The 13,423-nt window shown below is 40.6% G+C and overlaps 1 protein-coding gene across 4 annotated transcripts in view; it reads right to left on the bottom strand.

Moving 5' to 3' along the window:
* The window catches only part of LOC131475180 (adenylate cyclase type 9-like), a 36,825-nt gene that overhangs the window by 7,932 nt on the left and 15,470 nt on the right, over positions 1-13,423 (bottom strand). For all 4 annotated transcript variants that reach the window (XM_058653097.1, XM_058653100.1, XM_058653099.1 and 1 more), the window contains exons 3-4: positions 3,720-3,892; positions 190-294 (exon numbers count right to left, since the gene is read on the bottom strand). In XM_058653097.1, the coding sequence (XP_058509080.1) occupies positions 190-294; positions 3,720-3,892 (278 nt within the window). The remainder of the gene's footprint in view (positions 1-189; positions 295-3,719; positions 3,893-13,423) is intronic.

The following is a 13,423-nucleotide window of genomic DNA, read 5'->3' as shown; positions in this document are numbered from 1 at the left end:
AAAAGTGATGATGGGCAATAATGTAAAGTAATGGGAATATAAAATAAAACTTAAGAGTCTGTGTCCTTTTGCAAGAAAATTTGGGCAAATATTATAATACTGATACTGATAAAATACAGTATATTACACTAGACAGAGGCACTGACAGAAGTCTTATTTGTTTGGCACAGGTGACAACATCAGCCTCACCTTGCTGCTGTTGGTCTTGTGGTCGTCATGGCAGCCATTGAGCACTGCTTCTTCCTCCAAAACCTGCTCCTCCACTGGTAATACACTGCAGGGCAGGCAGGGGGACTGCAGGGGGGAGATTTAGGTGTGAGGTGGGGTGGGGTACAGCCATATGGGAGGAAGATGCAGCATATGGAGGGAAGGAAGGGAAGGAAGGGAAGAAAGAGAATGATTAAACCGAGAGATACAGATCAAGGAGAGCACACGAGCTGGGGGGAAAAACACGACAACAAGATAGCAGCAACTAAAAACAGGAGTCCTGAGCGATGACACAACACATGCGGCTAAACAAGACGTTCAGGAGTCGCTGAGGAAACCTAAGAAAGATCTGGTGTAAACAAGAGCCATAGAAGTATTGTCGAAAGGTCAAGGACTTGATTTGGTCCAACAGAATGGAGAGTGTGTGTGTGTGCGTCCACTGCCACTTTATTAGGTACATTTATTAAATGGCACTAAGTGTGGTCGTCTGCTGCTGTAGCCCATAGGCTTCAAAGTTTTATGAGCTTTGCCTTCAGAAATAGACTAATCTGCATACCTTGGTTGTGACCAGTGGTAATTTGACTGACTCTTACCTTTCTATCACTTCGAAAACGTTCTCATCTGAACGAACCATGCCACATTCCAAGTCACTTAAATCCCTTTAACAGCGAGCGTATCGCAGACGACACGTTTGCACAAGTGCACTTTGCATTACTGTGATTATACGACGGTTTGTGCTATCGGAAAATTCACATACGGTTTCCGAAAAGCTGCAAAGTTGCACGTCAAAACCAACATTACGGTATTGTTATGGTTATTACGGTAATTTCAGTTGCGTTGCTGCAGGAAGCCGGAAAATCAGCGTCTTTCTCGCCAGAGAAGAGAGAGCTGGAAAAACGTCTGTAAATAGTTTCCAGGTTTTCACCTGTTTTTGCACATTGAGACAAAGACTCAAACAAATGTTATTTTAAATATTCTGTTCAAATGTTCAATTTAACAAGCAAAATCTGGCATCCTGTACAACTACAGTGTTTTTGGGGGGGTTTTAATATAACTTTTTGCTTTTCTTCATTCAAAATTGTGGAAGTTATTCCAGAAAAAGGGGCAAAAGCACTTACTCACACAACATTTTCATTATAGGTAAAAGAAGCAAAAATGTCCAGACAGACATAGACAGAACTTCGTCTACATGCCTAAATGCCACTAAGTTACTGCCATGTGATTGGCTGATTAGATATTTGCTTTGTAAAGTGGCCGAGTGTGTGCGCTTCATTTAATTCAAAAACATTCATAACCTCACACAGAGTCAAATGTTGCCGAGATGTTAGAATGTGATCCTGCAGTGTGAGCCACGTCTGTATTTATGTGAGACGACGTAAACAGAGGAGTCATGCACTCGTAGGCAGGAAGTCTTCCAGGCTCTCTGCTTGAGTTTGCTCATTATCCATACTGAGTAAGCCCCCCCGCCGCCGCCACCACCCCTGACGATTCTCCTGCCTCTCATCATCATCATCATCATCATTATCATCATCATCCATCCTCTTGCTCCTTTCAAAAGCTACAACATCCCTTCCCGCTTTTCCACCTGCCCTGGCAGACACGTGAATGATCTGTGCAGGGATTATGGTGACAGGTGTGTAGAGAGAAAGGAAGAATAATTGGGGTGATGATAACTTACAGCGCTGCATGGTTTTGAGGACAATTATCTTGAAAGTACTTGACCTAGTGGTACAATTTCAAAGCAAATGAGAAATTTCCCTTGAAGGCAGAGCTAAGATTGACATAGTGGGTGGAAAGTTATGATGTCGACAGCCTGTCGGGGAGAACAACAGTAAGAAGTCACTGTTTTGCGCTATTATTTGCTTATTACTGTGTCCTTTTGTGCTTCATTGGAGTTTTTTGTTTTTTTTTTGCTGAGTTTCAAATGCGTTCTCTCTCACAAGAAAAAAGTCATGCAAATTCTGAACATTACAGCAATTTAAACGATTATAGTTGATCTGCAGATCCAGAATCAGGATCCTGTAACTGGTCAACATACAACATACATGGCATGAACACAGGTGTACTGGAATCAAGAGGGAAAGACATGGATGAAATAATGTCTCTCTCACATGCCCGTGCACACGACACCCACGTAAACAAAAGAGCGGAGAAAACTGAACATCAACGAGGCTGCAGCAGAACGTGCAGCCCAGTTTGCTCCCTCAGGCAGAAAACTGGAGATGTGCGATGAAAAATGATCCCAGAAATATACTTAGCTCATCAATGTACGAGGCTGATGTTTCTCTTTTTTTTTGTCATACAAATTCTCTTCTTTTGTCTTTTTTCTTTTGCTGCAAGGTTTGCTGATTTATTTAAGAGGGACATTAATGAACATTTACATATAAATATACCAGTGGCTCATTTACATCTGTAGTCCCAAGGTTGATAGAGACAAGATAAAACACTTAAGTACAATTTTTTTTGTGTGTCACTAACAGCAACACTAACAGAAAAAGGACAATTAGCATAAGCTGTACTCCAGCCATCAAAGACACACCACAGATAGTATAAAATATGTCATGTGCCAAGGCGGCGCAGGAAGTTTCAAGTTGCTCAAAATGTCACGTGTGACTTGTGTGAAAGTGTTTCTGTTAAAGTGCTTATTGTAGTGCACATGCATTTTAAAGCGTTTGGGTTCATTTGCCTTAAAATGCCTTAATTTTCATGCACTTGTGGTAAAGTTGACAAACCTTGAATGATAAATGTTTTATTGCTGTTTTAGTGAATCTATCAGTACCTTCTGTTTAATCTGCTTAAACTACACTACACTAGACTACACTACACTAGATGACCTCCATCTACTGTACAAAAACTCATTGCTTGCAGAAACCTGAGGGTCATCTACCCGACGGGTGGCCTGTGGCCAAGTGGAAAGGGAACTTGGCTTGCAACCGAAGGGTCGCCGGTTCACATTCCCACCAGGTCAAAAGGTCTCATGGTACCCCTGAGCAAGGTACCCAACCCCCATTGCTCCCTGGCTGCTACTTAGTGTGGCAGCCCACTGCTCCTAATTCTAGGATGGGTCAAATGCAGAGAAATAATTTCCCTAAGGGGATTAATAAAGTATAAGATTCAGATCCATCCAGGGCTATCGCCCTTTTTTCTGAGCTCATGTTGCTATTGTCTGGGCATAGATTCCACCTGCCCAAATAAACTGAACTGAAAAACAGTTTCAATGACTCATTTGTACCTGCCTCTATTGTCCTACTGAACAATCCACTATAAATATTATTCATCTTTGGCACGGTGGCACAGCGATTAGTAGTGGTTAGCACTGTTGCCTCACAGCAAGAGGGTGCTGAGTTTGATTCCCGGCCTGGGACCTTTCTGTGTGGAGTTTGGAGAAGATGATTTCCTTCCTTTCCTTTCCTCTTTTGTGAATGTGTGGTTTGCTATGATGTGTGGTGGTTCTTACGGCTACTATAACAAATTGCCCCTTGATATGCTTCAGACACTTTACACACGCTCACCTTGGTGCTGTCAGGGACCACGGTGCAGGCTGGAGGGGCTCCATCAGGAGTGTGCACTCTGGCCGTGGGACACAATGCTTCTGCATGCTCTGGTCCTGCAGAGCCCGACTGTGAGCAGTTACAGTGCAAGTGAGGCTCCACCTTCCTGCCAGAGATCAGGTAAGTCTTCAGGCCTGGAGAGAGAGAGACAGTCACACAGAGAGTGGCAAGGTGTCACTGACAGTTCACTTCTTCAGATTAATTAGTTCTGACAGGTTGGAGTAGTGTGTAGTCATCGCTGTGGGGATGAAAGTATGATGGTTGAGGGGTGGTTTTTCGAGATTCAGCAGAGGATAAGTATCCAGCAATAAGAATTCCCACAGTGAATTATATAAGCAGGTGCTGAAATGAAACGAGAATAGAGAGAGAGTGAGCAAAAATGAAGGTCATACACATGATTTATATATATACGTATATACAGTATGTGTGTGTGTGTGTGTGCAGTATATATATTACAAAAGCATGTTATATTATTTTATTCTATTTAACCTTTATTTAACCAGGTAAAAACCCATTGAGATTGACCTGGCCAAGAGGTCAGCAGCAGACGTCATAATAAATCTTAGATTAGATATAGAAGACCGGTTACAAATAATAATTTTGACCAAAACAGTAACGTAACAATGTACATGTGTGTACTTTTATCTCCTTTCTTATTTGGACTCAGAAAGATGAGCCAGAGAAAAAAGAGGGAACTCTACAGAACAAGTCACACGGGGACACCAACAAATTCCAAAATAGTTCCATATACAGTATCCGTCTTCATCTAGAGTTAATCTTTTGTGTATTGAAACATACAGTCTAACCTTGAGACAGTTGCTTTCAGACCAAAAAACGGCCTGGGACAAATATTTAAACACCTGTTACATCTCTCATCTGTCAACATGCTATCAGTTCCTACATTCATAAGTGTGTATGTTAGTGTGTCCGTGTGTGTGTGTGTGGAATGACATGGTTTGTCCTAAATTATACAGGACAAAACAGGATAGTTTAACCGATGACATTTTCCATGCTGTTGAGAAACGTACAGTAACATATGCCACTTGTCTGCGGCTACACATTGTGTCAAGTCACAGTCACAGTGACAGCTCTTCTGTGTGTGTGTGTGTGTGTGTGTGTGTGTGTGTGTGTGTGTGTGTGTGTGTGTGTGTGTGTGTGTGTGTGTGCGTGTGTGTGTGTGTGCGCACAGGTAAGAACCTGTGACTGACTGTGCTCAGCCATAATTTGCATGCTGGTGAAGCCACAGCCTCGGGCTCTGAGCTTTGTCTGCCTTAAGTACTTCTGACAGGCCTGCCACTACTGAGCAACGCTGGGGTTACACACACACACATGCAAACACACACACACGAACACACACAAAGCTATTGTTCTTTGGACACTGCATTGACTTCCATTCATTTGGACAGTCTAAACCAGGGGTGTCAAACTTATTTTAGTTCACGGGCCACATACAGCGCAATTTGATCTCAAGTGGGCCAGACCAGTAAAATAACCTTTAAACAACAAGAACTCCAAATGTTTCCCTTTGTTTTATTGTTTTACATGTAGTGAAGTATCTTTTAACAAAACATATTAAGTGCACCTTCAACAATAGTGTGCTTAAATTCACATGTGCATTACAAATTACGGATCCCAGTGGATCTGCAAAGGCACAAAAGAAGGTATCTGCAACTGAAAAATATGGAATTGTTGTGTTTTTATGTGGTTTCTTGTATTTTATTTTACATTTGCATTTTAACTGTCTTTATACTGTGTATGGTGAACTTGAGTGTCCTGATAATCACCTATAAATAAAATGTAGTGTTATTATTATTTTTATTATAATGTGAAATTTTCACAAATTCATGCTGCGGGCCGGATTGGACCCTTTGGTGGGCCAGTTCTGGACCGCGGGCCCTACGTTTGTCACCCTTGGTCTAAATAAAGTGTTACCCCTAACTTTAACCACAAGCACTTAATGCCTATCCCTTATCTTAACTAAACCATAATTCAAATCTTAGCCCCAAACCTTAACCTATCCCTTCAGGAATGCGGTTCTGCCTCACTAGGACCAGGTTTTGGCAGCCGGAGTGGGTAAAAAAAAAAGCAGTAATAACAAACTAATTCACCGCACCAGTGACGCACGATGAGTGTCCGAGCAGAGGGAAGAGCGGCAGCAGGAAACTGAGGGCAGCTTTAGAGACTGAGAACGTGTGAATGTAACTGAGACTGACAAGTCAAAGACGGATCCACACACACACACACATTAACAGTGTTGACTGATTTCATTACTTTGCAAATCAAACCCTTCTCTGACTCACTCCATGATACACGCTGACTCCTGCCAGAGCTCTCTGGCAAATTGGGTTATTCCTTCTCCATCCCTCTTCATTTACAGCACCATTAGATTTGCTGTTTTGGCAATGAACTATACAGTATAATTGTTTCTCAATAATGTATGCTTTAAAGAAACAAATCATTCCAAAAGCAACCAAAAACAAACCCAGCTTCTACAGGTTAAGTATTAAGTCAATTGCAAGGTTATAATCATTTTTTTAATAGTTTTTCATCAGTTTTAGTTTTTATTTCTTTTTCTGTTTGTTTTAATTAGTTCTTAGAGCAGGTTTGCCCATTTGTTTTTAATTAGTTTTAGCGTTAGTATTTTTGTAATACGGAGTAACAGCCTACAAGAAAGTAACCTGAAGAGCAAAATGTGCATCATACTGCTGAGGTTGGATGCAGTTAGTGTAAAGGATACAGCCACCAGACTATACCAGACACACATGAACACAACAACATAAATTATAATAATAATAAATAACCCTCATAAGACACATCACATTGTTTATGAGCCAGGAGTCTCCGGAGCTCAGTCTGAGGCAAAACATGAGCAAAATTAACCAACAAATCCAATAAAAGAGGTTTGATTCACTTAGATGAACCAACTCAACCCAATTAACTACAAAACGAATGTTGTGTTGAACGGTCATAGCCTTATGGCCCCACATTGTAAAGAAAAACACATTAAAACCATTTTTATCATGAATGAAAGGGCTGTCTCAAATACAACCTTTCAAAATTGCTGGCAGATAAAAAAATAAAACTTCCAAAAATGAAGTATTTATGAAATTCATTTACAAAGACGAAAAAAATAAGTACATTTTCACTAAGAATAGTAGTTTTTATTTTTATTCCAGTTAGTGAAAATGTTTTTTCAATTTTAGTTTTTGTTACTGCATTAGTTTTGGTTAACTATAATAACCTTGGTATTTAGTGTGACCTACCCTTACACTTTAACAATAGCATGACCCTGGCTTTCTTAAAACTGGAGTGGATTTTTATTGGTAAAAATCTGTGTTTTTAAAAGGGTCTTTTACGCGAGGTTTATTCAAGACATGCTTGAGTGCCATATACACACACAAGACCTAAACTCACAGACAGAGTTCTAATGCAACAGATTCAGGCGATGTGTTGTGTACGAGTGTTTCAACCAAATGTTTACTGTCCTCGAAACACTGTTTATCTATGTGCCCTGTGATTTGTTACTGGCTGTTGTCGACTCACTCATCACTGTGAAATGTATGTTAAATCTCAATGGCCTTCTCTGAGTGAACGTACACACACACACACGGGCTGTTCTTAAAGGAATACTTCACCAATTTGCATTTAGTTTTAGCTCAGCTCAGCGGGGAAGCAGTAAACAGTACCTGTGTTTTTATTTCATTACTGTTACCTCAACTTTATACACTGCTCATTTATTGTTTTTGTCAAAATGAGTCTCCTCAATCTGCTGTGACGTGTGCTGCTGACCTTTTGGCCAGGTCAAACTTTGTAAAACAGATTTCGATCTCAATGGTTTTATCTGGATACATTTTTTTTTTTAAATAATAATAATAATATATACAGTATATATATATACATATACACATATATATATAAATATATATATATATATACATACATATATATAGTATATATATGAGACCAACTTTCATTCACGTTATTCTAATACAAGTGGCACTGATCACAGAATTTGACAGACATAAAGACATATGTATCTGCTCCTCTTCTTCCTCAACTTCCACTTGAATCTGAAGACAAAAACATGAGCTCTCAAGACTACCCACAACTTTTGTCACCTTGCAGAGATAACACGAGTGACATCATCTTTAAATAACGTAAGAGAAGCAGTAAAAGTCCAATGATTTGATTCGTGGGTCCAGATTTGCATTGGTTTTCTTATCAGTTCTCTGAGATTTGTACAAGCCAGATTGAGAGCACTTGAGTCATGTTCATTTTCTCAAAATGGCTTCAGCGTGAGTCACATTATTTATTAACATATTTAGAGTTGTGATTAATGCAAATTCTATATCTGCTGTAAAAAAACAACAACAACCAAAACAAGCGCTGCTGTGTTTTACTGAAGCCGTTTGAGACGGAGACCGAGCCAAATCCACCTGAACTGAAACCGCTGGACCGTTCAGCCTCTATTATCCAACACTGAAATGGCTTATTAAAGATAATGAAGTGTTTCAAGCTAGATAATACACGCGCCAGTCAAATATTACTAAAGAGCAAGGCACTAAGGGGGGAGACAGCACAGTATTTGATAATGCAATAAAGAAAAAATAATGAAATTAAAACCCACACTTGTAACAGATCATTAAAAATCTCTTAAATGTGAAAAGTGAAAATAACAGCCTCTGGGTGTTATTTAAGAGAGGAAGACACATTTGTACAACGATCTGACAGCAAAAAAAGGGGGATGGTTGTGTGGTTTACGACGTGTTGTTGTCAGAGAGCTTGTTTCAGCGAATCAGCTCACATGGCACAGACCCGACAGCCAGAGAAGAGCAGGATAAATCATCTGCGTGTTTGTTTGTCGGATTATATGGGCTTAAAAGTCTCCGGATGTTTGTGTGGCTTTTCAGGTCAATCTCTCATCTTTATGATCAAACCTTGTGGCAGTGGAAATTGCAGCGTTGTCACGCAGGAAGTTACAGCTCTGACAAACTGGTCTGAGCAGCACCTGGCTCCACTTGTCCACTTCAATCTGGTCCATCGCGATCAGTATACAGCTGTGCTCTCAGGGCCTCGTGGCAAGGAAAAGGTCAAGTGTAATCAGGTTGTGTATTCCAGCTGATGTCACTGGTTTTGTGACATGGCGGTGGCCATCTGTCTGTCTGTCTGTCTGTCTGTCTTTTCGACCATCTGTTACACAGGTACATTTGCCTAATTCCATCTGTGATGACCCTGGGGTAAATGAAGCGCATCATTATTGGCAGCCTCCGGGTGTTATTGGACTTGAAGTGTCATGTCCTGTGCTATCGACTGACAGAGAACAGTAGATAACCTTTCCCCATGAGAGGCCAGTCACATTATCTCCCTCTCCAAGTCCTTTTGTTCAGCAGAGAGGAGAACAACACCTCTACTCTTCCCTTCCTAGTGCCTCTTAACACCACGTCCAAGCACTTCTGGAATAATGGCCGTCACTGAAAACCCTGTTTCAGTGGCTGAGTGTGCAAAACAAAAAACACACAGAAAAGGTGGAGAAGACAGCAGGGGCCATTTTATTATTATAACACAGACATTGGAAGTTCCCATAGAACTTCCCTCTACTGTGCAAAACTCTCTATTCACTCCTGGATCAAATGACTGTGATTCATGGTACAGTATATCTGCTATAGCTGCAATCATCATCAGTGGAAACATTAGACCAGGGTCATTTCTTCCTTGTCTACTCTATTTTTGACAGAGATGCATCATTTCCAGTGCAATGCTACAACACGCACTCATCTTCTAGCTGTTATCATAGCCAACAGGATTAATGTTTGTAGTGGTCCACGAACACAAACTAGTGACTTGTGAAGCAGTTGTTTTCAGCGTACTGAATCATTAGAATCAGTTGATTAAAAAGATTAGACGACTTCCTCCTGCACGGCTGGAGCGCAGACTCCGTCTGACACAGTCACTGAACTTAAATACAGAAAGCGGGTTGTGATTCAACTCACCATCACCAGCTTTCAGCAGTGCTGTTGCTAAATATACCAGACTCCTCTGTTAAATATCGAGATTTTAGAAATGTTGGAGGCTAACACACGTTTTTAAGACTTTTTAACTGATCTACAGCAGTGTTGTTTTTGGCAGCCATCCTAGATTTAGTCTTAGTTTTAGTCTTTTGGACTAAAACGCTTATTAGTTTTAGTCACATTTTAGTCATTTCTATATGTGATAGTTTTAGTCACGTTTTAGTCATTTCTATATGTGATAGTTTTAGTCACGTTTTAGTCATTTCTATGTGATAGTTTTAGTCACGTTTTAGTCATTTCTATATGTGATAGTTTTAGTCACGTTTTAGTTACTTCTATATGTGATAGTTTTAGTCACGTTTTAGTCATTTCTATATGTGATAGTTTTAGTCACGTTTTAGTCATTTCTATATGTGACAGTTTTAGTCACGTTTTAGTCATTTCTATATGTGATAGTTTTAGTCACGTTTTAGTCATTTCTATATGTGATAGTTTTAGTCACGTTTTAGTCATTTCTATATGTGATAGTTTTAGTCACGTTTAAGTAATTTCTATATGTGATAGTTTTAGTCACGTTTTAGTCATTTCTATATGTGATAGTTTTAGTCATGTTTTAGTCATTTCTATGTGATAGTTTTAGTCACATTTTAGTCATTTCTATATGTGATAGTTTTAGTCACGTTTTAGTCATTTCTATATGTGATAGTTTTAGTCACATTTTAGTCATTTCTATATGTGATAGTTTTAGTCACGTTTTAGTCATTTCTATACGTGATAGTTTTAGTCATTTCTATATGTGATAGTTTTAGTCGACGAAAACTCCAAAAAGTTTTAGCCGCTTCCTGGGGCCGTGGACATGTGCACTCGCTGCGGCTTCTCCCACCCGCCTGCCCCTGGCGCGACTGTCGATTGGAGCAGACTGTCGAGTGCGAGGAGCGTAAATTGTCTAGAAACACGGACCAAGTCATTTTTAGGTTTTGATTGACAGATTACGCGCACAATAAGCAGAAATGTCGTGCACTCCGAACTGACAAACCACACACTGACATTTACGTCAACAACATAATTTCGTCATCGTCATCGTTGACGCAAACAACACTGATCTACAGTTCAGCATTGTTAGGTTTGATTCCGAAGTCATGAAGTCCGACACGTCACATTTTAGCGTCGGCTCAGATCGCTTGGAACCTTGCCAGAGCAGGTACAAAAAAGAACCAGGTACCAGGTACTATCCCTAATGGAAAAGCAAAAAAGCAAGTAGAATCGTGTCGAGCCGAGCCGAGCCGAGCTGAGTCATGCTAGAACTGTAGAGTGGAAAAAGAGTAATTTGTTTCTGGCACATGTGATGTGTGGCTAAAAACACCACAGGACAGAACAGCCATTGGCAATGGTAATGGTGTTAATTGACCTTTTTAGTGGCTTCACTCGGGTTTAAAAATCCCAGGTATAGCCTCTATTTTTAGTGGGAAAGAGGCTTTACAGACAATGAAAATGGTCAACACATAATAACAGCTTTGACTTGCAGGGCTAGGCGTTGGAGCAGGTGGTACTTAGAATCTGGCATTGCTAGGCTGGGCAGCTTCTCTTGCCAGTTGGCACTGCGTCCACTGCATCCTCATTCTGGAATATAATATGTAAAACCCGAATAACTTGAGCACTCTTACTCTCACAAGAGAAATGACGAGAAACAAACATCTTAACCTTTAACAAACAAAAAAAAAAGCCCTTTCATTTTTGTCTATACATGAGATCTAAACAACGCTATAGTGACAAACACAGAGAGTCGTGTCGAGCACATAGGCTCAATCTGCAATGTGTGCTGACAATTTGTTTCTGTTTAAACGTTATGTACGGCAGCTTTAAATGAATGCACGTTGAAGTGAGTAAGGCCATAGAAGTGAATACATTTCCTGGCAGCACCAAACAATGGCATCTAGATAAATGAGGCGTGAAGACACATGCAAATTTTTCCTGAAATACTCAGAAACCCCAGATAACCCACTGTGACCCCTCGGTTACATAAGCTTGGGTGGATAAACAGAAACTCCACCACCACCTGGGCTTTCTCAGGACATGAGCTCTCCAGGTTTGGGACAAAAACGTCTCTGCTTACACACAAACATGCTGGTCATGCCGAGGTCTCTCTTCCTGTAGCAATCAACAAAATCTGTCAGCATCCTTCCCCTTTTTTCTGCCCCTCACTGCTGTAAACAGGGGTGAAACAAATGTTCCATATTTGGCCAGGGTGTTTTTTCCCCTGGCTTCAAGCCGGCCCCGCCAAGGCTCGCTCAAAATGACAATAGCAACACTTAACATCTCTCTCAAAGTCTTTAACTCTCACTTGGCTGTCTGTTCCACATTCTCCTCTCCCAGCCCGTTCTGTATTCCGTATATCACCGATTAGTCCAACCCTGACAGTCCAAGGCTGCTATGGTCTGCCAGCAGAACAATAGATACAGCTGACATCCCTCTAAAATCTTTAAAAAAAAAAAAAGAAAAGAAAAAAAAACCCTGTTATCCTTTGCTCAGTGGTCTGTATTTTGTCTTTTTTTAGACATTCTCCGTGTTACTCACTGACCCCCCCCCATTTCAAATCCAACTAGACTCGCTGTTCTTTTGTGCCTCAGCCGATATCTGTTTTGCCTCATCACTTCACAGGCTTAAAGGGCTCCTTTCTGTGAAGAATTGCTCTAGTGCTCCAGCTGACATCATCCCCAAAAACCCGACACATCTCCTCTGCTCTGTCAAACCGTTCTTTTTCCATGTGCACTCTTCTGAATATTAATGTCCACACCCTCTGTTCATCCCATCACATTATTCTCCTTATGCCGTCTGTCCATGAACCAGAACTGTCAGTGTCAGTAGAATGGCAGTTAAACTGTTATACAAAAACAGATGGAGAAATGTGTCAATTTATTTAATTGGTTTTATATTTACTTTAAGTGATCCGCCGTTTCGGCTCTTTTAAAATAAGTAAATAGGACACCACATCATTCAGGATGTGACAATGCAATAAACTATTTTTTTTTTTTTTTTTAGATGAATAGGAGATTTTATCTCAAAACAAAAAGGGAAACACTACATCTGACCAAATTTCACTGGACATGGTGGTGGTCCACTTTCACGTTAATGCTGTTATGTATTCTTCAAATCTCTCTTGAAATGCATGAATGTTTAAGGCCAATTCCTTTTAGTCAATAAAACATCACTTCAGTTACTCTTCACCTTTCTGCACTTTTCTGTCTTGCGTCACACAGAAATCTGTTTCCATCCCATGCAGAGCTTTCCTCACCAGAGAGACTATTGATCCCGACTACGAACAGCAATACGTCTTGATTTAACAATGACTGATCAATGCCACATCTCTCCCATTAACATCATCTGCTGCAATACCACAGACGTTGCTTACACTACATTGTGAGTCCTCGCATCTCGTACTGGATCCTCCGGTGAGGACTGCATCACTCTCCGGGGACTGTTAATATAAAACAGGCCAATGATACGGGAGGAGTCAATGAGGCCGCTATGAGCTCGGCGACGACCACGGAAACCACAGAATCATACTCAGTGAGAAACAGTGGGAAAACTATGCTGATGCTTGTTGACACTGTCATATTTACCACATTTTTGTTGACGCAGAGCCACTTCACGTTTCCA

Source organism: Solea solea, chromosome 16 (genome assembly GCF_958295425.1).
Source record: "Solea solea chromosome 16, fSolSol10.1, whole genome shotgun sequence".
NCBI lineage: Eukaryota > Metazoa > Chordata > Actinopteri > Pleuronectiformes > Soleidae > Solea > Solea solea.
The sequence above is the reverse complement of the archived record's forward strand: the minus strand, read 5'-3'. Positions and strand labels throughout refer to the sequence as shown.